The 27,740-nt window shown below is 45.3% G+C and overlaps 1 protein-coding gene across 6 annotated transcripts in view; it reads right to left on the bottom strand.

Annotated features, from left to right (window-relative positions):
• Nucleotides 1-27,074, bottom strand: part of LMX1A (LIM homeobox transcription factor 1 alpha) — a 180,820-nt gene extending 153,746 nt beyond the window's left edge. For 4 of the 6 annotated variants that reach the window (XM_055587218.1, XM_055587212.1, XM_055587216.1 and 1 more), the window contains exons 1-3: nt 26,789-27,074; nt 25,936-26,033; nt 23,510-23,696 (exon numbers count right to left, since the gene is read on the bottom strand). In XM_055587218.1, coding sequence (XP_055443193.1) covers nt 23,510-23,696; nt 25,936-26,011 — 263 coding nt within the window. In that variant the 5' untranslated portion in view covers nt 26,012-26,033; nt 26,789-27,074. Of the gene's footprint in view, nt 1-23,509; nt 23,697-25,935; nt 26,034-26,369; nt 26,422-26,520; nt 26,650-26,788 lie in introns of those variants that run through there. The other 2 variants (XM_055587213.1, XM_055587214.1) reach the window with 2 other exon arrangements.
• Between the last annotated feature and the right edge of the window lie 666 nt (nt 27,075-27,740).

Raw genomic sequence — 27,740 nt, 5'->3', positions numbered from 1 at the left:
CAAATAGATAGGGAAATAGTAGAAACAGTGACAGATTTTATTTCGGGGACTCCAAAATCACTGCAGATGGTGAATGCAGCCATGAAAATAAAAGACACTTACTCCTTGGAAGAAAAGTTATGACCAACCTACACAGCATATTAAAAAGCAGAGACATTACTTTGCCAACAAAGGTCCGTCTAGTCAAAACTATTGTTTTCCCAGTAGTCATGTATGGATGTGAGAGTTGGACTATAAAGAAAGCTAAGCACCAAAGAATTGATGCTTTTGAACTGTGGTGATGGAGAAGACTCTTGAGAGTCCCTTGGACTGCAAGGAGATCCAACCAGTCCATCCTAAAGGAAATCAATCCTGAATATTCATTGGAAGGACTGATGCTAAAGCTGAAACTCCAATACTTTGGCCACCTGATGCGAAGAGCTTTTCATTGGAAAAGACCCTGATGCTGGAAAAGATTGAGGGCAAGAGGAGACGAGGATGACAGAGAATGAGATGGTTGGATGGTATCACCAACTCAATGGACATGAGTTTGTATAAACTCCAGGAGTTGGTGATGGACAGGGAGGCCTGGTGTGCTGCAGTCCATGGGTCACAAAGACACAACTGAGCAACTGAACTGAACTGAACTGAACTGAGCCTCTGTTAAATATAATACGAAACCTGGTAAATTCATAGGTTTGTGAAATTCAAATGCATTACTTCCTCCTGACAGCTGTAATTAAGTCAGTAGAACTCAGTTCAATCTTCAGTTGCCAACAAATGATCATAATTGTTGGCAAAGAAGAGTAAACATAAGCCAAGTTAACAAATTTGCTAATTATCTTTCAGTTTAGGATTAATGTAACAAATAAATACTGGATGCCTGCAACTTAAGTTTATCAGTCAATTCATATAAACCAACAAAGGTAAGTAGATTTTATCTGTTTTAACACTCCTGTTTGCAAACGAAGTATTTGTTGCCCTTATTTTTTATTTCTGAAATCTGATGTGTGTTTTACTTCTCAAGGCAATCTGTCTGCCTTTATATCCTTTTAAAATATTAGATATATCCCTTGAGAATTCTTAGAAAAGTAATGCTGAGGTTTAAAAGTAATGTAAGACACAAACCACTGGTATGAGAACAAAATGGTCCATATGGGCATAATTTACAATTAGCTGGCATTGTTTAACATCACTGATTAAATTATTAGTATAATTAGCTGCCATCTAGTGAGGATCCTTATTGGATGCTGTATAAACATGCACAATTTTTAATCCCTATAACATATGTTAAAAAGATAGTTTCTGCCTTTGAATAGTAAGGAGGAAGACTCCTCAGAGGTTAATTTGCCAAGTAACAGAACTGGGATTTGAACACTTGTCTATGTGGGGTAGGGAGTAAAGGGAGCAGGGGGTCTTCCTGCCACCCTTTCTTATGCTACAATCTTCCATGAGAGAATGTGCCTAACATTGGGATAGGCAAAAAGTTCGTTCAGGGGCATAAGTTCTTATAGTTCAGTTCAGTTGCTGAGTCATGTTCAACTCTTTGCACCCCATGGACTGCAGCACACCAGTCTTCCCTGTCCATCACCAACTCCCAGAGCTTGCTCAAACTCATGTCCATTGAGTCGGTGATGCCATCCAACCACCTCATCCTCTGTCATCCCCTTCTTCTCCTGCCGTTAATTTTTCCCAGCATCAGGGTCCAATGAGTGAATTCTTCGCATTAAGTGGCCAAAGTATTGGAGTTTCAGCTTCAGCATCTGTCCTTCCAATGAATATTTAGGATTGATTTCCTTTAGGATTGACTGGTTTGATCTCCTTGCAGTTCAGGGACCCTCAAGAGTCTCTCCAGCACCACAGTTCAAAAGCATCAATTCTTCAGTGCTCTGTTTTCCTTTTAGTCCAACTCTCACATCTATACATGACCACTGGAAAACCATAGCTTTGACTACATGGACCTTTGTCAGCAAAGTAATATCTCTGCTTTTTAATATGCTGTCTAGGTTGGTCATAGCTTTTCTTCCAAGGAGCAAGTGTCCTTTAATTTCATGGCTACAGTTTCCATCTGTAGCAATTTTGGAATCCAAGAAAATAAAATGTCTCACTGTTTTCATTGTTTCCCCATCTATTTGCCATGAAGCAATTGGACCAGAAGCCATGATCTTAGTTTTCTGAATGTTGAGTTTTAAGCCAACCTTTTCACTCTCCTCTTTCACTTTCATCACAAAGCTCTCTAGTTCCTCTTCACTTTCTGCCATAAGGGTGGTGTCATCTGCATATCTGAGGTTATTGTTATTTCTCCCAGCAATCTTGATTCCAACTTGTGCTTCATCCAGCCCAGCATTTCACATGATGTACTCTGCACATAAGTTAAATAAGAAGGATGACAATATGCTGCCTTGGCATACTCCTTTCCTGATTTGGAACCAATCTGTTGTTACATGTCCAGCTCTAACTGTTGCTTCTTGACCTGCATACAGATTTCACAGGAGGCAGGTCAGGTGGCCTGGTATTCCCATCGCTTGAAGAATTTTCCATGGTTTGTTGTGATCCACACAGTCAAAGGCCTTGGCAGTCAATAAAGTAGAAGTAGATGTTTTTCTGGAACCCTCTTGCTTTTTCGATGATCCAATGGATGTTGGCAATTTGATCTGGTTCCTCTGCCTTTTCTAAATCCAGCTTGAACATCTGGAAGTTCTTGGTTCCTGTATTGTTGAAGCCTGGCTTGGAGAATTTTGAGTATTCCTTTGCTCATGTGTGAGATGAGAGCAAATGTGTGGTAGTTTGAACATCCTTTGGCAGTGCCTATCTTTGGGATTGGAATGAAAACTGACCTTTTCCAGTCCTGTGGCCACTGCTGACTTTTCCAAGTTTGCCAGCATATTGCATGCAGCACTTTCACAGCATCATCTTTTAGGAACTGAAATAGCTCAACTGGAATTCCATCACCTTCACTAACTTTATTTGTAGTGATGCTTTCTAAGGCCCACTGGACTTCACATTCCAGGATGTCTGGCTCTAGGTTAGCAATCACACCATCATGGTTATGTGGGTCATGAAGATCTTTTTTATATAGTTCTGTGTATTCTTGCTGGAGAAGGCAATGGCACCCCACTCCAGTGTTCTTGCCTGGAGAACCCCAGGGACGGGGGAGCCTGGTGGGCTGCCATCTATGGGGTCGCACAGAGTCAGACACGACTGAAGTGACTTAGCAGCAGCAGTGTATTCTTGCCACCTCTTCTTCATAGCTTCTGCTTCTGTTAGGTCCATACCATTTCCATCCTTTATTGTGCCCATCTTTGCATGAAATGTTCCCTTGGTATCTGTAACTTTTTTGAAGAGCTCTCTAGTCTTTCCCATTCTACTGTTTTCCTCTATTTCTTTGCATTGATCACTGAGGAAGGCTTTCTTATCTCTCCTTGCTATTCTTTGGAACTCTGCATTCAGATAGGTATATCATTCTTTTTCTTCTTTGCCTTTAGCTTTTCTTCCTTTCTCAGCTATTTGTAAGGCCTCCTCAGACAACCATTTTGACTTTTTGCATTTCTTTTCCTTATGGAAAACCCCAAATGAAATTTTTGGCCAACCTTATGCTTTCCCTTTCTTCCAGACCACTAACTCATAATTATTTGGGGATCACAAGCAGACTCCAGGATCTGATAAAAATCTATGGACCCTCTCCCCCAGAAACACACACACACACACTTCTGGGAGAATAAGGCAAGGGATTTGTGTATATCCTGACCCAAAACCCAGGTTTAAAAACTTCTTTTCCAAATAGAGTTTCCAAATATCAACACTGCTGGTTTTTCACTCACTTACCTCCTTTACATTTCCCCATCTTCCTTGACATCTATGTAACTTTTCAAGGAATAACATAATGGAGCTGAGAAGGAGACATGTCCACATCCTAGAAAAGTCTTGCCACACCCACTTCTGCCTCTCCCCTACTCTCCCACATCTTTGCCATCTCAGTAAATACTCAGCTCAGGTGAAATGTCTTGGAATCATCCTCTTGTCTTCACTTTTGTTCACCACTGGTCTAAGACAGCTTTATTGATGAATTGATTACTCCAAACCTTCCACATCACTGTGTACCCATTACGTCTTAGGCACCAGACTAGTAAACAAAACTATGTCCAGGCTCTCATCAGTGAACAAAATAAATACAGGCAGACCTCAGAGATACTGCAGCTTCAGTTCCAGACCACCACAACAAAGCAAATATCGCAACCTAGTGAGCCGCATGAATTTTCGGTTTCCCAGTACATATGTAAATACTGTATACACCATACGGTAACCTAAGTGTGCAACAGCATTATGTCTTAAAAATGTGAATACTTTAATTTATAAATACTTTATTACTTAAAAAAAAAACTAACCATCTGAGCCTTTAGTAAGTTGTAATCTTTCTGCAATAGTAACATCAAAGGTCACTGATCACAGATCACATAAGAAATCTAATAATAGTGGAAAAGTCTGATATATGGAGATAATAATCAAAATATTACACAGAAACACAAAGTAAGCAAATGCTATTGGAAAAATGGCACTATAGAAGGGCTGACACAAACCTTCATTTTGTAAAAAAAAAAAAAAAATAGTATTTCTGTGAAGTCCAATAAAGCAAAGTAATTGTGTCTGAGGTCAGGGGCGGCGGCCGAGAGGAGCAACCCCATATCCAAGGAGCGGCGGCTGCGCAGGCGCAGGAGGGCTGAGAGGAGCTACTCCACGTTCAAGGTCAGGAGGGGCGGCCGTGAGGAGATACCCCTCGTCCAAGGTAAGGAGCAGTGGCTGTGCTTTGCTGGTGCAGACGTGAAGAGATACCCCATGTCCAAGGTAAGAGAAACCCAAGTAAGATGGTAAGTGTTGTGAGAGGGCATCAGAGGGCAGACACACAGAAACCATAATCACAGAAAACTAGCCAATCTAATCACACGGACCACAGCCTTCTCTAACTCAATGAAATTAAGCCATGCCGTGTGGGGCCACCCAAGATGGACAGGTCATGGTGGAGAGGTCTGACAGAATGTGGTCCACTGGAGAAAGGAAAGGCAAACCACTTCAGTATTCTTGCCTTGAGAACCCCATGAACAGTATGAAAAGGCAAAAAGATAGGACACTGAAAGAGGAACTCCCCAGGTCAGTAGGTGCCCAATATGCTACTAGAGAACAGTGGAGAAATAACTCCAGAAAGAATGAAGGGATGGAGCCAAAGCAAAAACAACAACCAGTTGTGGATGTGACTGGTGATAGAAGCAAGGGCCGATGCTGTAAAGAGCAATATTGCATAGGAACCTGGAATGTTAGGTCCATGAATCAAGGCAAATTCGAAGTGGTCAAACAGGAGATAGCAAGAGTGAATGTCGACATTCTAAGAATCAGAGAACTAATATGGACTGGAATAGGTGAATTTAACTCAGATGACCATTATATCTACTACTGCGGGCAGGAATCCCTTAGAAGAAATGGAGTAGCCATTATGGTCAACAAAAGAGTCCGAAATGCAGTACTTGGATGCAATCTCAAAAACAACAGAATGATCTCTGTTCGTTTCCAAGGCAAACCATTCAATATCACAGTGATTCAAGCATATGCCCCAACCAGTAATGCTGAAGAAGCTGAAGTTGAACGGTTCTATGAAGACCTACAATACCTTTTAGAACTAACACCCAAAAAAGATGTTCTTTTCATTATAGGGGACTGGAATGCAAAAGTAGGAAGTCAAGAAACACCTGGAGTAACAGGCAAATTTGGCCTTGGAACACAGAATGAAGGAAGGCAAAGGCTAATAGAGTTTTGCCAAGAGAACTCACTTGTCATAGCAAACACCCTCTTCCAACAACACAAGAGAAGATTCTACACATGGACATTACCAGATGCTCAACACTGAAATCAGATTGATTATATTCTTTGCAGCCAAAGATGGAGAAGCTCTATACAGTCAGCAAAAACAAGACCAGGAGCTGACTGTGGCTCAGATCATGAACTCCTTATGGCCAAATTCAGACTTAAATTGAAGAAAGTAGGGAAAACCACTAGACCATTCAGGTATGACCTAAATCAAATCCCTTATGATTATACAGTAGAAATGAGAAATAGATGTAAGGGACTAGACCTGACAGACAGAGTGCCTGATGAACTACAGACGGAGGTTCGTAACATTGTACAGGAGACAGGGATCACACCATCCCCATGGAAAAGAAATGCAAAAAAGCAAATGGTTGTCTGAGGAGGCCTTACAAATAGCTGTGAAAAGAAGAGAAGCAAAAAGCAAAGGAGAAAACAAAAGATATACCCATTTGAATGCAGAGTTCCAAAGAATAGCAAGGAGAGATAAAAAAGCCTTCCTCAGCGATCAATGCAAAGAAATAGAGGAAAACAATAGAATGGGAAAGACTAGAGAGCTCTTCAAGAAAATTAGAGTAACCAAGGGAATATTTTATGCAAAGATGGGCTTGATAAAGGACAGAAATGGTATGGACCTAACAAAAGCAGAAGATATTAAGAAGAGGTGGCAAGAATACACAGAAGAACTGTACAAAAAAGATCTTCAGGACCCAGATAATCACGATGGTGTGATCACTGACCTAGAGCCAGACATCCTGGAATGTGAAGTCAAGTGGGCCTTAGAACACATCAGTATGAACAAAGCTAGTGGAGGTGATGGAATTCCAGTTGAGCTATTTCAAATCCTGAAAATGATGCTGTGAAAGTGCCGCACTCAATATGCCAACAAATTTGGAAAACTCAGCAGTGGCCACAGGACTGGAAAAGGTCAGTTTTCATTCTAATCCCAAAGAAAGGCAATGCCAAAGAATGCTCAAACTACTGCACAATTGTACTCATCTAACATGCTAGTAAAGTAATGCTCAAAATTCTCCAAGCCAGGTTTCAGCAATATGTGAACTGTGAGAAATTTGTATGCAGGTCAGGAAGCAACAGTTAGAACTGGACATGGAACAACAGACTGGTTCCAAATAGGAAAAGGAGTACGTCAAGGCTGTATATTGTCACCCTGTTTATTTAACTTATATGCATAGTACATCATGAGAAACGCTGGGCTGGAAGAAGCACAAGCTGGAATCAAGATTGCCAGGAGAAATATCAATAACCTCAGATGTGCAGATGACACCACCCTTATGGCAGAAAGTGAAGAGGAACTAGAGAGCTTTGTGATGAAAGTGAAAGAGGAGAGTGAAAAGGTTGGCTTAAAGCTCAACATTCAGAAAAAGAAGATCATGGCATCTGGTCCCATCACTTCATGGGAAATAGATGGGGAAACAGTGGAAACAGTGTCAGATTTAAGTTTTTTGGGCTCCAAAATCACTGCAGATGGTGATTGCAGCCATGAAATTAAAAGACGCTTACTCCTTGGAAGGAAAGTTATGACCAACCTAGATAAGATATTGAAAAGCAGAGACATTACTTTGCCAACAAAGGTCCATCTAGTCAAGGCTATGGTTTTTCCAGTGGTCATGTATGGATGTGAGATTTGGACTGTGAAGAAAGCTGAGCACTAAAGAATTGATGCTTTTGAACTGTGGTGTTGGAGAGACTTTTAAGAGTCCCTTGGACTACAAGGAGATCCAACCAGTCCATTCTGAAGGAGATCAGCCCTGGGATTTCTTTGGAAGGAATGATGCTAAAGCTGAAACTCCAGTACTTAGGCCACCTCATGCAAAGAGTTGACTCACTGGAAAAGACTCTGATGCTGGGAGGGATTGGGGGCAGGAGGAGAAGGGGACGACAGAGGATGAGATGGCTGGATGGCATCCCTGACTCGATGGACGTGAGTCTCAGTGAACTCCGGGAGATGGTGATGGACAGGGAGGCCTGGCGTGCTGCGATTCATGGGGTCGCAAAGAGTCGGACACGACTGAGCGAGTGAACTGATTTTATTAAACGATGCATGACCTTTACCTTTGTTGTCATGGGGCCTACATTCTAATGGGGGGAACAATATATTGGCACAATAAGGTAAACTACAGCACATCCTAAACAGCAGCTGGAAAAAGGAAATATATAGAAGTTATGGGAGTGGCAAGTGTCAACGTGGGCTGCAATGTGAAATAGCTGGATGTCTGACTAAACATACGAAGGAGGAATCAAACCTGGGGAGATTTAGGGAACGCACATTTCATTTCTTGTTTATGGTCCTTCCTCCCCTCTAGAAGGTAGGCTCCCTAGAGTCAGGGATTCTCTGACAGTGTTCTCTGCTCTACCCCAAGTGCCTACGACAGTGTGCGTAGAGGTACTCAACAAACGCTAGTTAAACAAGGGAAGCAAATGAAAGAGCTAAATTTACCTTTGGGCTGGCCAAAACTGAGGGTTTAGGGCCACAGTTCTAAATCTTCCTGAAAATCTCAATATCCTTAATTAAACAGCAAATTTAAAGCAAAGAAAAAAGAAACCGAGTCAAGTTGGGGTCACCTTTTAGAAGGGAAAGCTGACAACTGACTATACATTAAAAAACAATAATAATCTGAACTCCTACTTTTAAAAAGCCAAATAAGAAATGTGGGCTTTAAAAAAACTCCAGCATATCCAATACCAAAAAGGCTTTTAAAAGTAGAAAGGACCTTTGAATACAGGACTCCTAAATGCTGAATGGTCCATCAGTTAGGCTGTAGTTGAGGTACATGGAGACGGGGCAGGTAAGATAAAAGCCACCAAACTGGGAAGTGCCAGCCACGGTGCCACACCACCCTCACCCCCGACTGCATTCCCTGTTACAGCCCTGCATACGCAGATCACTGTGCTCTGATGCCCTTGGGTTTCAAGCTGACCAGTTCATTCATTTATCACTCAGTGCTGAAGCCTGAGGTGGTGAGCCTGAGGATACAGGTCGGGTCTCCATGGAAATCAAGAGACACGATGCAGTTATCTGGCCACAAGTCACACCTCTGACCTTAGCCAGTGATCCCACTTATGTTCATCCTCAGTTACACAAAGGGACAGAATATGGTCTGTGTGTGTCTGTGTTACAAGCCCAAGAAAGAGCAACTCAAAACACATGCTTCATGTTCAAGCTGACCCTGGAGGACGGACTGAACACCTGCAGCAGAATTACAGCATCAAACCAAGGCCCTGGATGCAAATTTCTCCATCAGCTTCTCCTAAAAACACTATTTAATTCTAGGAAAGAATAAGTGCTGTCTGGATGGGAGCCACAAATGGTTGGAGGGTCACAGGCAGGACATCTTCTCCCTCTGTCTTGTCCCCAGAATTAGCTCAATCTGGTAAAAAGTCAGGAATATGAGCTCCCTGGATTCCATGGCATGTGACTTTAGTGATGGTTGGTCTTACCACATGACAGGTAATACGAGCTTCAGAACCTTCTTTCCTCTCTGATTAACCAGCAATGTCAGAGTGAAGCTGAAATCACTTCATTGAAACAGTTCAACCTCTACAATACCGCGCATCATTAAATTTTCAAAGGAGTTCGTTGGGGAAGTTTTTTAATCCTTTAATAATTGAGTTGGGGGAAAGAGGCCAATGATGAAGAGTGTTTACCTGAGCTGATATTAACTAGGTTTGGCTACTAATGGCTTTCCAACAGTCCCACTGTGTCCATGTTGCCATTTGAAAGAGTACATTCCATTTGGCACTTGCCCTTTCTCCGTCAACAGGAAAACTGAAAAAACAATGCACATGAAGTGCTGCAATTTGTATTTCAGTTCTCCACCCAATTCTCCTTCCTAGCACCACTGAGCTCGCTTTAAACTGAGCCCTTACAACCAGTTGACAAGTAGAAAAATTCATCCCATGAATCTTTTGGCTGTCTGTGATATCACATAAGCCATCATTGATATATTCTCCACTGAACTTACTAACCACAGATGCAAAGCCTTTGGAAAATATTCAGCCTCCTTGATAGCACCAATTTTAGTTTGATTCCCTTCTAAGTTAAGAGGTCTGGCCCCTTATGACCCTGTCACCTTTTCTCTTCTAGGGTCACATAGGTTTCAACAGTCCTAAGGAAGGATTCCCACACACTAGTCTTAAAATTTCTTGTCAAAAACATTCCCGCTCACCTGTGCCACATATCAGGCAATGTGTGATCATGCTCCATAGCTCAGCAAGCTCTAGAGGTACAGTTGCTGAGGTCAGTGGGAAAATCTCAAAATGGTGAAATGATTTGCCCAGGCCCACCCAGACAAACAGGGGGCAAAGGAGGGACTACAGCTCCAGGATTCCAAAAACCCACTGTTATCTCCTAGGTCACTCTAGCCTCCAATCTGGGAAAGCTAACGTACGAATCAACCATGTGAATAAGACTGTAAAACAGAATGAGAGTGAGTTAGGGGACCAGGCCACCGTGGTATGGTCAATAAGGAGGACAAGGTCCCCATCCAGGGCTCCCTTCTCTCTCCTGAGAATCACAAGAAGCAAAAGCCCTTCAGTGGGCAGGGGTGTGGACTGGTCTAGTTGCCAAGCACAACTGACTAATTGCTTTCCTGGGGAGACATACACTCCTGTCCTGGGGAATCAGACACCCTCTGTGCACCTGTAACCAAACAGAGATCTGCATGGATGAGGAGCAGAAACAAGGAGATGGTGGACAACTGAGATTTACACTAAGACAACTGCGATCTGAGGCAGGACTCGAGCTGGAGCCCTACTCCACCACCCCGCTGCTACCCCTTGGCCCCTGAACCAGGCTGACCTTGGAAAAGAAGCTATGCGGGAGGGGGCAGCGGCCACCTGATGAGATATCCTGAGAAGCCACGGGGAGCAAAGCCACCTTCTGCTGGCCTCTGTTCTGGGGTGATCAGTTCTGACCAATCCAGAGAGAAACGCACAAAAGGACAAAGGAAATGAATGGCTGGAAAAGACCAAAGCAGGGATTCAGCATGTGCTCTGGGTGTATCCCTGCCCCTGCCCCTGCCCCCTCGCTTCTCTTCTATCAGCTGAAGGCCCCTCTCTCTCCTGGATCCTCAACCTCCTCTTTTTCCTAGAGAAACTCACCTTAGCCATCATGTAGCCTCAAGATTACCCCATCTTCCCAAAAGAGTTGGCCATCACTCCCTCTACTTCTTCCTTTTCATTGTAAAACCCACTAAAATGCTGTCCTGTTCCCTCCAAGCTTCTGACAGAGCTACTCTTGATAAGCTTACCAATGGCTAACTGCCAGTTCCAAGAGCAAATAAGTGGCCCTCCTTTTAAAATTCCCCACCTCTGCTCGGTCCTCCAGAAGCCCACTCACCCTGGTGTTTTCTCCTGTATCCATGTCATTTCATCACAGCCTCTTCCAGGGCTCCTAGAATGCCAGTAGCCCCCCAGAGTTATACCCTGGGCCCCTTCTCACTCTGTGTAGTATCCCCTTGGGCACTTCTCATATTTATTTGATAACATATCCTAAAGCTGTTTGTCCAGGCTAATTTCTAGATCTTCTTTCGCAACTGTCTCCTGGACATCTCCACCTAAATGGTTCACATTTCCATTCACACATCAAGAGCTAGTTAACATATCACCTCTTCCATGAAGCCTTTTCAACAATCCCAAGCAAGCCATTCATTGATTCATTTATCCACTTAACCAAAATATATTTGACTAACAGATATTATTTGTCAAGGACCATGTAAGATGCTGGAGATACAGGAGTTAAAAAATAAAACAAAAAGAAGGTCCCTGCCCTCATTACTGAGCTTATGGCTCAGTAATACAAACAATAGTAAACCAACAAATAAATATGTGTTTCAAATTATGATAGGTACTATAAAGATAATGAACAGTAATATAGAACCAAGGGATTTACATAAACTGGTGCTCAGTCTCACTGGCCATGCCTCTCATAAAACAAGTTTACTCTTCTCTCGAGTCTCTGTTAATTTATATCTCTAAGTAGTCTCTGCTAGATTGTTAATACATCAGTGCTTTGTTTTATTCACTTTTACATATCTGGCACATACAAGAATTTAATAAGTCTGTCTGATGATTAAAGGGATGAATGAGTAATTTAATTAATGAACCAACTGTTTATAAGATTCCATTTAATTCTAAATTTGAGAAATCCACATACAACTAGGTAAAGCACATTCCAATTGGTGGCATATTACCCGAAATCTCTAGTTTCATTACCCGCCAGTTTACAGAGATTAAAATCAGACGTACATTTCATCTCTATAAAATTGACTGGAACTATTTTTAAGAGAAACAAGTGTCAACAATGGTGAGAGAAATAATACAATCCAGGAATACTTAATTTCCTCAAAACCCAAGGTTCCATGATCCCTTCTTCGATCCAGCCAGGCCAAGTGATAAACAAGAGGGAGTGAACAGTTCTGGAAACCAGCCTCACATCGGGGCACAGTGGGCTCTTTCCTAGCTGAGACTGGGGCTTGTTTGAAAATACAACACAGTTCAGAAGAAAACTTGGAAAGGGTTATCCGAGGAATGGATGGACAGCTGCTGGCTGGTCCCAATGGAAGTATGTCTGGAAGGCTCCAGATCTGCTGGTTAACAGTTCTGCTGCCAAATGTGCAGACAGGCTCCCAGAACAAAAGTCACCAATAGCAAAGTCTGTGAGCTAGAGAGGAGGATAAGGGATGTGAGTCTCCCTCTGTGTCATTCTTCCCTTGTGGAAGAACAGGGATGCTAGCGGGTCAGTGGAGAGCAGTGCAAATGGGATGGGATGGGAGAGGAGGGATGGGCAGGATGGCTTTGCTTTGGCAGAAGAGTTTGATAAATAGGAATGATGAGTGTACACTAGCAGCTTTCACACACACACAAACACACACACACACACACAGGCATTCCCCAAATCCAAAAAGACTTCCTTTAGAACCACAGAATGTATAAACAGCTGACCGTCAGAAAGCTGCCGGAAAGCTCAAGTATCTAGCAGGTGGGGACTTGTTTTCCAAGAGCTGGTTCAATAGGACAAACTGAGAATTGTGATCTCACAGGGGTGTGAACACCAGAATTCAAGGAGCAGATGGTGTGATTTAGTGGAAAGGTCACTGAACCTGAAGTCAGAGGCTGTGGAGGGCATCCTAGCTTCTCTCTTTACCAACAGCATGACCCTGGGTAAGATCTTAACCTCACAGAACCTCAATTTCCTCATCTACAAAATGCAGGGTGGCAGGGGGAGCCTCTCCATATCTACCTTTTTAAATTGCTGTAAAGTCTGATAAAGGTAATATCTGTGAAGGTTATCTAAAAATTGAAAAATATACATTTTTCCCAACATATCCTTTTATGGCATTTTCTATGAGACAATCATTAATCTGCTTTATAAACATTAACCCAAAATGACCTTATGAGGTCAGTACAATTTTTCATTTCCATTTTATTGAATTATAATTGACATATAGCACTGAATATGCTATAAAGAACCTGCCTGCAGGAGATAAAAGACGAAGATTTAATCCCTGGGTGGGGAAGATCCCTTGGAGGAGGGCATGGAAACCCACTCCAGTATTCTTGCCTGGAGAATCCTATGGGCAGAGAAGCCTGGTGGGCCACAGTCCATAAGGTTGCAAAGAGTCAGACACGCCTGAAGTGACTTAGCACGCACACAGGCAGTGTATAAGTTTAAGGTGTACAACATAATGACCCGACTTAAACACATCAGAAAAAAATTACCACAATAAATGTGGTGAATATTCATCATCTCATATGGATACAAAATTTTTTAAAATAGGAAAAATAGTTTTCCTTGTGACAGAACTCTTAAGGTTTACTCTTAACAATGTTCATATATAACATATAGCAGTGTTTGTCTTATTTATTATATCATGCCTCATGTCTCTAGTGCTAATCTATCTTATAACTGTAAATTTGTGAGGCTGGTACTTATCCCCATTTTAAAGAGAGAAAACTTATCCCCACGCACAGAGAAAGCATGACCTCCATCCAAGGTAACACAGCTAGTGAGCAGCAGAGTAAGAATTTGGTCCCAGACACTCTGGCTCCAGAGTTTATGCTCTTAACCACGAGACTGTGTTGAGTTACTATACACAGCTCCTAAGAATATGCATTCTTTTACTCATATTAAAAAACCAACAATAATAATACCCAAGCATATATAGTTCTCCATATTTCACCAAGAGGTTTTCGAAGGTCATTATCTTTTTTAATTCTCACAACAACTCTATGAAGTTGTTATTATTCTATTTCTTTGTGTGGATGAGGAAATTGTGGCTTGGATATCACTCGACAGTGGGACATGTGTTCCAAATTATTTTTCCAGTAATGGAGAGAGCTGTGGAGTGCCCAAGCCATTCATATTCACCTGTCCAATCCTCTCCCATCTATGGACATGGACTTCTAAAATCGAAGATCCCAACCAATAACAGAACAAAAAGAAAATAAAATCCAGAAGAAAAGGAGTGGGTGTGGAATCACGGCTGGCCTCACATACAAACAGGAAAGCGTCTGACAAAGTGATACTTGCATTCTGCCCAAAATTATCTACTGATCCCATTCTAGGGCCTAAAATTCTACCATAAGATAGTTATTCCTTTGAGAGAACACCCTCCCAGTTAAAAAGTACCTTTGGAAGGTACACATTATCATGTATATCCCAATGTGATATTTCATAATATCCTCTCCATTTTGACAGCTAGTGGAGAGTAGGCTCTAACCTGTATACAGCATAATTTGGAAATTAAAAGGTCATAAGATGGGTTCAGAGTATAAGATAAGCAAGAATGCAAGGCTGAGCTGAAAGTTGAGATCCTGAAAATGGGGTTGGAAAACCAGTGCTGTGGTTGAACTGGGGGCTTCCAGTTATACAGATCCCCAGGGGAAAGGCAGGTGCAGAGACCAAGCACACTCAGCCAAACTCGTGCAGGGAAGGGTCTCCTGGGATGCTCTTCCCCTTTAGATTTCCAAAGTCTACTTCATGGCACCACCGAGGAGGCGCTACCACGACATTATCCCAGTAAGGGTAGCAGGCTGTCACCACGCAAGCACAGGGAATACGGGCACAACAGGAATCCCTGCTACAACGTGAGGAGGGGCAGGGGAGAAGGGGTGGGGGAGCCAGCAGCATGGGAGGAAACTCTCGACGGTTATGTTAAAAAGGATTTGTTCCACTGTCAAAACCAGAAAGCTCTCCCCAAGAGCCAGCTTTAGGGAAGGAAGCCTGAAATGACAGAGAGGGGAAGAATTATTAGGGAGGCCTTTTGGAAAGGGGGTTGAAATGAAGAAGGGAGCAAGCTGCAAAAGCAAAAGGCAGGTGCGGCTGTACAAGTCCACCTCTGAACAGTGGCAGCCGGCAAGGCCTGGGTGTCAACAGAAACTGGGCTCTAGTGCCTCTGTTGGGTCCCGATCAAAAGAGACCCCAAAGCCACCCGACTCCCTCGGGCAAGGACAATCCTCTAAGTTTCGCCTATTCCTGGTTCTCCCCAGCAACTGGGAGAGGGCCCCATGACTACCAAGCTCCCCCAAACTGTACGAGCCACACCTTGACCACTCACCTGCCCATTCCCCTTTCTGGGCCCCATCCTATCTGCAAGGACATCAACCTCCTCTCCACCCAGGAGCTGGGGGCCCCCAGCCAAGCTGGCATCAGCTTCCACTCAGGTTCAGTCCTCAAACAAAGACATATTTGGACCCTCCTGCAGAGACAGGGGGAACCGCTTCTGAGCCCAGAGGGAGCTGGCCTTAATCTGCTGCACAGTGAATGACAGCAATGTTAAGAAGGAAAATATGGTTTGGGGGGATAGTCCCCAGGAGCCCAACATTTTGGTATTTAAAGGAACTTTAATGAGCTTAAGAGGCTAATCTGGAGTTCAGGAGGGGGTGTTTTGTTTTGTTTTGTTTTGAAAAATCCTTTTAAAGGTTCCTGAGGCTGGAGAGGGAGGAGGCAAAAGCATTGTGAGTGAAGGAGTGGCTATGGTATAACTGAAAGGGATGATGGGAGGAGGCTGCTCTAAAGACCCCTTCTCACTGCAGCAGCAGTACTCGGAAGATACAAGATGGTTCTTTCCAGGTGGAGAAGTGTGACAACCCGAGAAGTAGCCAAAAAAATTGAGCGTGAGTACACGCTATCAGAATGCTAGCCAGGCTTCTCACCAAATGACTCCTTGTCCTGGTTTACTGGTAACAACATCAGACTCAGGCACATCTCTGACCCACCGAAAAACATAATGCAGCATCCATGAAAGTGCCAGGCACACTCAGAAAGATGTTCAGGGGCCCCTAACTGGTCACCCAGACAGTGTGGTCATGAGATCACGCAAATCTGGGCATAACGTCCCTCACCAGCTGTTGCAGCTGAATTCTGCTCCATAACTGGATGGACCGTTCGTTATTTTGTGCGTCTAAAAGACAAAGTTGTTTCCTCCAAGTGAGAAAAATTAAAAGAGGATTCCTAGGTGGCACCAGTGGTAAAGAACCTGCCTGCCAATGCAGGAGATACAAGAGACGTGGGTTTGATCCCTGGGTCAGGAAGATCCCCTGGAGGAGGACAAGGCAACCCAGTCCAGTATTGTGGTCTTGAGAATCCCATGGACAGAGGCACCTGGCAGGCTACAATCCATAGGGTCACAAAGAATCAGACATGACTGACACGACTTAGCACATATACACGCAACAGTCCATAAGGATAAGGTTGGCCTGGCAGAAAAATGAGGCCATAATGAGAAGATATTTAAGAGTTCTCACGTGCCTTCAAGAGTCAAGTTAGTAGAATTCCACAGGACACAGGGGAGTGAAGGGGAGGCAGAATGGGATGCAGCTAGATGTGAAGTCAGATATAGCACATGGTCCATTCCACGTGCTATTCCATGTGCTGAATGTCAAAAGTATTTTTTTTTTTAATATTAAGACTTTAACTGGCCCATCAGAAAATGTTTCCAACCCACAGTGGCCAGATATCTAGCCAGGGCTTGTCCATTATAGGGTAATGATGATAAAACACAAATCTAACAGGGTGGAAAGCCACTGGAGGCCTAAAGAGTCAGAAAAGCCAGACATATTTACTGTTATCCAAAAATAGGATCCCGCAACTGGAATCTTGAAAGGCTAGAAGAGACCAAACTCTTTCATGTGACTTTAGTTAAGGACTAGGAAAGGCACAGTCCACTTTGTATTTTTAGTTGTTATGACATTATGGTGCAATAATGGGGAATCTGGCAAGGGCTTCATTAAATTCTAGCTAATCCGAGCATGGCAGCCAGGTGACAAGCCCTACAGATAATCTGGTTGCCTTGTTCACCACTGAAAAGTATAGCATGGAAGTAGTTTTTTTAAATCCTCTTTTAACTACCCAGATGGGGCTATTTGCGATGGGACCATGTATACCCAGAAGGTAGGAAACCAACGCTGAGCCCCAGTTTTATTCTTCCGATAACGTCTTCACTAATACTTCAGTGTTTCTGCTGCATTCCAATTGCATCTGCTGTCTAATGCCAAAAGAAACTTAATCCCTATCCTAAGTCTCATTTTATTTATTTTCAGTAGTGTGAAAACAAACATGCAGTAAGATTACAGTGTTTACACCTCCTTTTTAGCTGATATAGCTCTAATCCTCCTGCTAATTAATGCCAGGGCCACAGCAATTTTATTAATTTCAACTTGGTTAAAAATATAGAGACAGATAATTGTGCTTGACTAAAATAACAATTTGACATTTGGAAGGTGTTCACTTCATTTCAGCAAGACAGTTGGCTAGGTTTCATTTAATATATGACAAAGAGACACAACGCTGCAGCTGACATTGGTTAAAGATAACACGACTAATTCTAATTGTGATGAATTGGCTAAACTGTCCCACATCGCACTAGTCGTGGAGGAGATGAACGGGGAAACTGTAAATTACAAGGCACACCAAGCTTCTCTGTCAGTTTCAGAAACAAGCACCAAGGGGAAAGGGCCTCTTTCCTCCACTACCTTTCTACATTTGGCTCCTAAAATTACCAACTTTCCCAAATGGAATCTGAAAAGACTGCAAGCAATACTGTTCTATAATTGCTAAGAAACTTTCAGAAAAACATATAGGGCATTCATTCCCTAGGGGGAAGCCTCAGGTTATGCTGGAAATAGGACAGGACTATCCCATACAGGAAACTTTCTGCTTCTTTTGGGGGTGGGGGAGGCACTCACCACCCCACACAGTCCCTAATCTTCCTTATCCCACCCTACAAGTGGCTCACCAAGAACTCTCATCTGAAGAGGCGGGCATGTTAGAAAGATGTTAAAAAAAAAAAAAAATTCAAAGCATTTAAGTACAGCTAAGATTTCATAGTTAACTCAAATTATTTTTAACTCTTTCTACTGTGGCTGTGATTGTACTTTACCCCCCATAGTCCATTTCCCAGTACTGTACAATATACTTAACAATCAACTTAATATGGATTATTTCGAACTTGATATAACACAATGACATCTTGTATACGAATTTACCCCAAGATGCTTTAATAAATTCCTAGGAATATAATGAGTATTTTAAATTCTTGTCTATTTTCTCACTTCTGAACATTAGAACCCAAATCATTTCTTTGACCATAAAAAATAATCAGCTGATAATTTAATGAAGGGAATTGTTCTCATTAGAGAAACAGTAGCTACTCATTCACTTCAAAAAATCCTCCCAGAAATAAAAGCAACAATGAAGAGGGCTCTCTAAAATTAGTAACAGGATTTTGGGTCACAAAAGTTATAAACAAGAAAAATGAAACTAAAAAGCAACACAAACAATGAATTATCAGAAGAGCTCTTGTCACGGAAATCTGAATGGCAAAAGCAGCTCCTTAGCTGGGTGGATGACAAAATCCCAGAATTCTATAGTATGCAAAACTGAGTTGAATAAATAACTTTTTTTAATGTGCTCAATTTACGTTAAGGATAAAAAGAATCCCACAAGCCTACTCTGAAAGGAAATGTTCATATCTAATCCCCAGAATACTATTAATATCTACTCCTACTCTCTAATTTTATTTCAACATTTGAAGTCTGAGATTCAGAAAATCCTACCTAGGGACCAATTCATATAAAAAGAGAAAACACCTCTGAACAAAGACTGTTTCCAATCACCCTTTAAATAAAAAAAGAGATAAGTCAGCTTGCACAAACACAGTCGCAGCCCATGGACAATGCTTATCCCGAGCTAAGAGCCCCCTGCAATTTAATGCACACGTCAATTTAATACCTAGCTGTGTTTGATTTTTATATTCCTAAATTTTACCATGCCAGGCATGGGGCCAACAGAAGATAAAGTAAAAATCTAACAACTGCCTCTGTAATTTCATCTGCAGGCTCCTTTTATGAGGAACTGATGCCCAATTTTAATCTCCAAGTAATGTCACAGTAATAAAACCAAACTAACTCTCCTCCCTACACACCTCCTACACTACCTTGATAAAATCCAATATTAGTCCATTACTGATCCTAACAGAGATCATTACCTCAGCCGTTTTCTCCGTGGGGCTGCCAATCAGCAAGTCAAAAGAAAGATACAGAGAAAGTTCTAATGAGGGATATGCACTTCACTTCATTGGAGTCCCTTTCTTCAGAAAAGTTGGTCTGCTCCAAAAGAAGGGGGGGAAACATGGACTGACCCTCTGAGAGAAGGTTTCCCAAGACCTGCGATTTGCTGACATGTGGGGAGTTATGATGCTGTAAGAGGAGCCCTGATGACAGCGATACTATCCCACATTGCTCCTAGGATGTCCAGAACAATCTAAGGGATGATGATAAACTTCATATGTGAGGGGAGAGGGCCCTGTCTGACACACAGAGCTGCCAGGCACATGAAAGAAACAATATAAATTTGATTTAAATGTGGGATCTCTTCCAGAAGGCTTAATTATCTATTGTATCACCACATTCCTGTTAATCAGCAGCCTCTCCTGTCTCCAACTTAAGTCCAGCTACAGTATTTGTCTGGAAGACATTCAGGGAAAACTCCAAACTAACCAGATCCTAGAGGACTCAGTTAAATGGGAAACAATAGTTATACAAGCAGAAGTTTCCCCAAGCTGAAAAACACTTTGGTTATTTGCTAACTTTCAAGAACTGTCAAAGACAGTTGAGTCCAATGTTTAAGCGTCCACACCTATAGCACCTGAGTTTTACATGACATGATGCTCCTTCAGCAATTCTGTGCGTGTATCATCCCACTGAACTAGCTATTTTTCTTCGATGGCATGTCATGAACAATATAGGTCACCTCCAGTTCTTAATTTCTGGATATTCATACATCAGTTTTCTACACTCCAACTTTAAATGCTTATTTGTTTTGGATGCTGAGAAGATAAATTATTCCTAAGAGTGTCATAACGTATGAGACAAATATTTAACAAAATGCCCTGAAGTCCTCAAATGGATGGTTGTACGTCTAAAATGCCACTGTCGATTCAGTTTTTAAAAATTAGACAAATGTGGTGTTTGACATCAAGAAGATGTAACAACTAGTTGATAGAGTAGAATTTTCACATTTTAACTGGCTGTCTGACACCATGAACAGGCAGTTCATAATTCAAATGCAAAAGTGCCCAACAGTCAGAAATGTACATACAAATGGCTGACATAAATATGATAAGGCCACTGTGTTAATATGTTTATGAACTCCACTGAAGACTGCACATTAGCTATATGGTTTTTTTTTTAATGTGTAAAAATAGCATTTGAACTTCATTTATTCTGAATGTTCATTTCTATGAATTGTTCCATAATTCACCACTGGTGTTATCCTATAGCTTTAACTTCTATCTTAATTTCCTCTCCATTCGCCTTGGCTGGGCCTCAAATTTTTAAAAAGATCCAAAGGAAAAAGGCAAAAACTATCTTTATAAATGCATTCGTGAAAGAGGAAATGTGCTCTCTGTTTTATGACTATTATCTAACATTAAATTGCATCCCCCAGAGGATAAATTTCTTCCAGACAACTTCTATTCAATACTTAGTCCTATGGTCTAAGTAGAGGTTTACAATAAATACTCAATAGCTAGGATAATATAGGCTATAAGCCTCCTGAAGGCAGGCTTTGAGATATTTTCTCAATATTTTCCCATCACCAAGTCTACTTCCTTGCCTGTAGAAGCTCAAAGAGCTTGCTGAATAAAGGAAAATGTCTTGAGCCTAATTTTAAAACAAACAACCCCCCACCCTTCCCGTTTTACAGCAACTACCATGAAGGCTAATGCTATTAAGATTATCACATATACTACATCCCGGTTTGGTTGAAAGAAGAATGGGATGTGGATGGAAGGCAGTGGAGAAAAACCGTAATAAAATTCAAAGACAATGGCCGCGCTGGGCACACACAAGTGCTGATCGTGAGCAAAAGAGATAAGCAACTCCATTTTGGACATCCGTGTTAAAAGCAAAATTAAAAACCCTCATGGTAACATCAACACCTCTCTGAACAATGTAGCTCACACTATTCTGTAAAATCTTCTTGGTTCTGGCCAACAGCTGGCAAGTTGATCCCTGCAATTTTCCCTTTGCAGAAATAGCTTTGTGCAGGGAGAACTGACCCTAGTGGGCTAATAAGCCCCAAACCGCCGCCAAACCTGGGAGGCTGCAGTGGAGGGACATTGCTGTGTTAAGTACTTTACAACAACTGTTTCTTCTCCTCTTGACACAGCCTGACTTCCTTAAAGAAGATTTGACTGGCCAGACAGCTGTGTTGACCCGTAAGCCTTCTTTGATTCGTGATTTTTTTTTTCACAAACAGAATAGAAATTCACCACCCAAATCCTTTCCTAAGCTCCCATACTTTTGAATTTGCTGGTGTTGTGCCTGAAGGATGTGGACATTTCAGTAATCTATAAGCACAAAGATAAAGATTGGGTCTACGCAATCCCAAAACTTTCAGATGGCAACAGTGGGGGGAAAAGTGAGCAGAAGCTTTATCCAAAGGTGGTACTTTAAGTTGTGTGTGCAAAATTTGTTTTTTTACCTAAAAATCGCACTTTTCACTCAGACACTAGGGCAATGAACAATCAAGAACAGATACAGGCACATCTTTTTTTAAAATGTACAACTATACCCAATGTTACCACTTTGGGTAATGGTGATGCACTTCTCTCCTTATTTCTGTATTGCTCAACTCATTCAAAATCAGACCTCTATTTTTTGTGTGCTGAAAAATGTAGTTATCTTTTCAAAACAAAGCAAAATGTCCAGTACTCTATCCACATGGGGGTAAAATGCAGGAATACTGTATCAAAGGAGTGTGAGTAGCAGAAAGAATTTCTGTGTGTGGTCACTGGATCTGATGACTTTGTCAGTTTGCAGTAAACCTCAGAGGCCAGGCAAAAAAAGAAGCTATTTCTGTTCTCTCTCTGAGCTTTTCTGTGTTATACTGAGATTTTCCCCGCACACCTCATTTCATGGTGTGTTTTTAATAACATCATAGGAACTGTTTTTCATGAACACTAAACCTCCCTTGATTTTCTCATATACTGCTGTCCCTTTGATTCACCAGTGACAAATGCAGAATTTTCCTGCACACGTGCCCCCAGGGCGCTCCGTCACTTATACCAGCCCAGAGTACAAAAACAGAGGCCTCCATTTCAGCCATTTTTCTTTGCTTCAATACCCTCCACGTCTCTGTGAAGTCAGTGTCCACATTATTTAGCCATTTTTGACCCGGAAAAGCAGTGTCTCCCCAGCCCACCCTCTGCTTAGCTTTACTAAGCAACTCCACGGCGGGCCTGGCCGGAACCAGCAAATCCTTCAAACTCCCATTCCCCAGTGTCATCCAGGCTTTAGACATTATGAAGGTCTAGAATTTAAATAGTCCACTTCCCTAAATACCTGGTTCCTAACTCTCCTCATCACACACCAGAACGTTCATGTCGACCGGCCAAGACCGATCCACGTCGAACCTGCCGAGCGGCAGAAACGCACCCCCAGACAGGAATTAGGGAGGTGGCAGAGGATGGAAGACGTGGTCTGGCTGCCAGTGTGGCCCGAGGGTTTTGGAAAAAACGGTGTAAGGGGTAGGGAGAATACAGGGAGCGAAAAAGCCAGCGGGGTGTGCGTTGCCTCCGAGTTCAAAGGAGCAACAGCGCTGTGCCTGAAGCTCAATCTGTTGGGGACCCCAGGGGACAAAGTCAAGGAAGGAAGGAGCACAGGGCATCCAAGCTGTGGGATTGAGACTGCCTCAGCTCTGCGCATAAGCGTTTGGGTGGCACAGACAGGTGGGTAAGGTGGAGAGGGAACTGGAGAGCAGAGGTGGGCCACTGGCAGCTCCGCCCCCCCTCCCCCGCCCCCAGGGCACCCCAGTGAAGCGGGGAAGGGAGAAACAAGGTCGATGGGATGGGATAGGAGTGTCCACAATGGAGTGTCCTCGGGGGAATGGCCAGGTCCAGAAAACTGGACGAGCAGACCATAGAGAAAGCCATCCCTTGGCGCTTCTGTCGTGCCCCAGCCGCTACGGCGCCCGTAGGCGCAGTCCTCCGCTGCCCCGGGGAGCTTACAGGATGGAAGAGAATGGGCACTTGCGTATCTGAGCACGCGGGTGTATCTTGCACCTTCCAGAAGCAGATGAGGGGTAAAGAAGGACAGGGTCTCCCGCGCTCGCTGATGCGGTGTGGGGGAGGCGATCCGAGGCGTGGGCACTTACTTCTCGTAGTCATACTTGCAGTAGAGCTTCTTGTCCCGGTAGAAGCAGGTGGTCTCCAGGGGCTCTTTGCAGGAGGCACACTGCACGCACTGCTCATGCCAGAAGCTGTCGTTGAGCCGCAGCAGAAACCTATCCGAGATGACCCGTTGACAGCCCTCGCAGACAGACTTCGGGCTCACCGCTCTGCCTACAGCAGCAACAGACGTCCACCGATGAGCCGCGCTGGCCCAGCACCCCACCAAACCCAGCCGGACCCTCTACAGATCCATCACTCCACACTCACGGATTACCCCCGCGGGCCCCACCCTGGAAAGCCCCCTGCTAAACATCCAAGCCGAGATTTGGAGAGCACAACAAAATCAAACCAAATAGCGTTTCTCATAAACAGGGACTATTTGGGAAGGTTTTAAATTCTACCAGGGGAGGGGGGAGAAATCAATAAGTTGCCTTTAATTATCAAACCTATCCAGGTATGCACAATCCTGCACACCTCATGTAAAAATCAGCCTACAAATAAATTTGTGCTCCCAGGTTAATCAGCTAGTCATCAAATAATTCACTATGCTTGTCTCCATTGTCTATGATTAAAACTATGAGTGTGTAAAAATAATTCTTTTCTGTTGTTTGGTTTTATCCTTTGCTAAAATGCAATTTTGTTCTATTTATTTGGAGGAAAACTTTATACATTTTCTTTGCTTCCTAAAAAGTCCCATGCCTGCAAGAAAATACCATTCCCGCCCTAGGCAAACGGTATTGTTCAAACCAATGAGCCCCAAACTGCTGGATGGCCCGCAAATTGCAGATGGGTGTTTGTTTTTTTTTTTTCATAATTAAGAAACATCAAAACGGAGAAAAGGGGGGGGGTGGGGGGAGTAAAGAATCAGGACTCCAATACACTGCAGTGTCCGGCCAGTGTTCCTGGAATCAGGCGACCTTAGCAGCCACGAAAGAGGGCTAAACCGAACCCAAACCGACTCAGAGGGAAAAAGACTCTTCTCAATCCTAACCTTTGCACTTGCGTCCGTTTCGTTCCTTTAGTTTTCGGGTGTGGGTTGGGAGGGTTTGTTTTGTTTTTGTTTTTAGGGTTGTGGGATGCTCGGCCACCTCTGTCACTTTGTCGGCACGTTTTATTTAGAGAAGGCTTTGTTCCCCGGTAACATACTTTGGCGAGGGATGTCCCAAAGGGCCTGACGCTTCCCGGTTTCCCTGCTACACTTGGCCCCTTTCCCCTTAGGAGACACGGCTATCGGCTCAGGAGCGGGCCCAGTCACCTTGGGATTCAGGCAGGCAGTGCTAGAGGTAGCGAGCTCTTTAAAACGTTTCCTATTTTTTTCTGCCCTGTCTCGGCGTCTAGGGCCGCGACCCAGGGCGCAGAAAGCGGACCTGAGGCGGACAGGGCGCACCGGACTCGCCGCGATGCCCGCTGAACGCTAGCCCTGACCCTCCGGGTCAGCTCTGACTCTCTGGCTCTTCCGAGGCTGTATGGAGTCGGGAAGTTTCTGAAGAGGCGGTCGAAAGAGGGGAACGCGGTGCACGCGATTTCGTTTCATCTGGGGAGTTGGGGGGCGGGGTGGGGGGAGGATATCCTCTCTCAGTCCGGTTTCCCCAGCCGAAATGTCTCATCCTCCGCCTACACTCCGCTCTAGCTGTTCCGAGTTAGGAAAAGGGGCAAGAAGTTTAAATGACAAAACGAAACCCCGCTCCCCCACTAAAAAAAATTAAAATACCCTTCACCAAACTTGAAAAGCATCGAGGGCGGCAAGGTGGGAGTGAGAATCCCTGGCTTCGGTTCGGTTTGACCCGCGTATGGGTTGAGGCCCTGGGTTCGCCGCTCCTCCGTAGTCACTGCGAAGGGACTGGGGAGACCCAAGAGGCAGCGGGACCCGCGAGACGAGAGATCCGGCACCAGTTAATTAAAGCCGAGGCTAGGGCCCCGCCGCGCGGGCTAATCCCCGCGATGCGCTGCCCACCCGCCCGGAAAAGCCTCTTGGCGGTGCTCGAGGCTGAGACTGGGGCTGGAGTTGGAGGCAAGAAGCCGTCTCGAACTTCGGTGCTTCGGACCTCGGGTTTGTGTGCTCATCCCTAAGTCTCCGAAAACAGGGCGGCATTTATGAGATGTCGATCAGCTCTGTGATTAAAAATCCATCCTTGGGTATTTTTAATCACTTGCCATTCAAATGCCCGCGAGCAAGCTCGCCCGCCCCTCGCGGATCTGGGGAGTTCGGTGCCTGGCGCAAGAGGCCTGGGGCGGCTGGTCGGTTTAGGGTGGGAAGGACCCACAGGTTCTGACAGACAGGGAGTAAGCTCAACTGAGTGTACGAAGCGGGGCGCTAGCTCCCCTACTGCTGTGTCCCAGCGAGCTGGACGCCAGAGCTGGGGCGTGGAGGAAAGACTGTGCGCCCGAGGCGCACGGCCTGAACACTCACCCAGCAGCGAGGAGAAGGAGGCCGACGTTTCGATGGCGCTTTGGAAGTTCTCCTCCATCTTCAGGCCGTCCAGCATGTTCGGACCGCGCGGGGAGGACCTGTAGACGAGAGGAAACGACGCTTTGGGCGTCTGAGCCCTTCAGGACGCGGCACACGCAAGCCGCCGCACTCCTGGGAAAGGACGGAGGGAGTGTCCAGGGTGACCAGAACGAGCTGCGAGGGTAAAATTCAGCCAAGAGAAATGTGGGCTAGGAAAAGAGAAAGCAGTCACAGCGAACTGCTCGGACTGATCTGATTTCATTCGAAGCCAACGCGTTAAGTACTTAGGCCTCCGCCCCCCAACTGCGTTTCTCCTGCCCCTGTCCCCCACCCCCTCACCAGGTCCCCAGCCCCAGGTTTCCCCACCCCGAGTTCGACTCCGCCCCAACCTATACCAGTCAGAGCCCTAGGGATGCCTCGGCGGGAACCCAGCTACTAGTGTAAGAGATAAAGGAGTGGGTTGTTTCCCTCGCGGGGCCGAGCCCAGGCACGCGGAACTATGAGGTCTACAGTCCGCGCCCAGACCGGCAGCGTTGCGTCCCTCACCTGCCCCGGCCGAGAAGGGGCAGAGCAAGCGATCCGGAGAGCGTCCCGCCAGCTCCCAGACTCGGGGCGCTGGGATCTGCCAGGAGCGTGCGGGGCGCGCAGGGAGGTCCGCCCGCCGGTCGGCCGGTGCAGGGAACGTCTGCAGGAGCGAAGAAGTCGCCTCGGGGAGGAGCGCGGCTGGCCCTGCTCACACTTGGATGCATTTCAAATCAACTTTCAGAAACACGCCCGCCCGAGCTGGAGCCTAGGAACAGGCAGCCTTCCTTACCTGATGGGTGAACTCGCTCCCCGTGGCAGGAGCCAAAAGAAGTTGCCGAGCGCTGCGGGAAGCTTCGGCAGGGGGAGGCGCAGGCCCTCGAGGCTGCAGCCGGAGCGGCCGCCCCCGGCTCCGGCGCGCCCGGGAGGGAGCCGAAGCGAGCGCCGGCCCCTGGCTCCGCTCCTCGGCGCGCCCGGGCCGGGCCGGGACGTGGCCGCGGGCGGCCGGCCTTGTTGGGACGTCCTGCCCGCTCGCGTCCTCCTCGGGAGGAGAGGAGGGCCCGATGCTTCTCCCAGTCTAGAGCGAAGGCGGAGGCCCAGGGTCCTGGGTGCGAGTCGGGCCCTGCTTGGCTGGGGCGGATCCGGCCGCTTCTGACAGGGACCGCGGCGCTGCGTGCGCGGCGGAGGGAAGGGGGTGGGGTGCGCAGGGAGGGGGCTGGGAGCGCGTCCCGTGGAGGGCCAGCGGTAGTCCCTTCCCAGCCCCGCGGCGCAGCCCAGCCTCGCGGCCACCGCCGGTGAGCTTCTCGGCCGATGCTATCCTCCCGGGCACGCAAAGTTTCCTCCTCTCCACGTGTACTGCTACCTCTGGACGCGCTGACGCCGCCGCCGCCCGCGGCTCCGCGCCCCCGCTATGTTTTCGCTGAGATCTCGCCGCCACCTGGACCGCGGCGCCCGCACACTGGTTCCGCGGCCGCTCTCCAGCCACCGCAAACCTCATGAGCTGCGAACAAGGCCAAGAAGCAATTTGCCGCGCGTGGCTGCGGGACCCTGAAGCTCAGAGTTCTTCAAGCCCCTTCTTGGTCACCCGGGGCCCGCACACGTTCCCAACTTCCATCGGGCTGGAAACGCCGTTTACCGTTTCAGTTCGAAAGCCGCTCAAGGATGGGGTGTGCGGATGCCATAGGATCCAAGGCCAGAACTTGAATCAGGCTCCTGGGAGCGACTACATGGGATCTGACCCCAAG

The sequence above is a fragment of the Bubalus kerabau genome, chromosome 6 (genome assembly GCF_029407905.1).
Source record: "Bubalus kerabau isolate K-KA32 ecotype Philippines breed swamp buffalo chromosome 6, PCC_UOA_SB_1v2, whole genome shotgun sequence".
Taxonomy (NCBI): Eukaryota; Metazoa; Chordata; class Mammalia; order Artiodactyla; family Bovidae; genus Bubalus; species Bubalus kerabau.
This window is presented reverse-complemented; position numbering and strand designations above follow the sequence as displayed.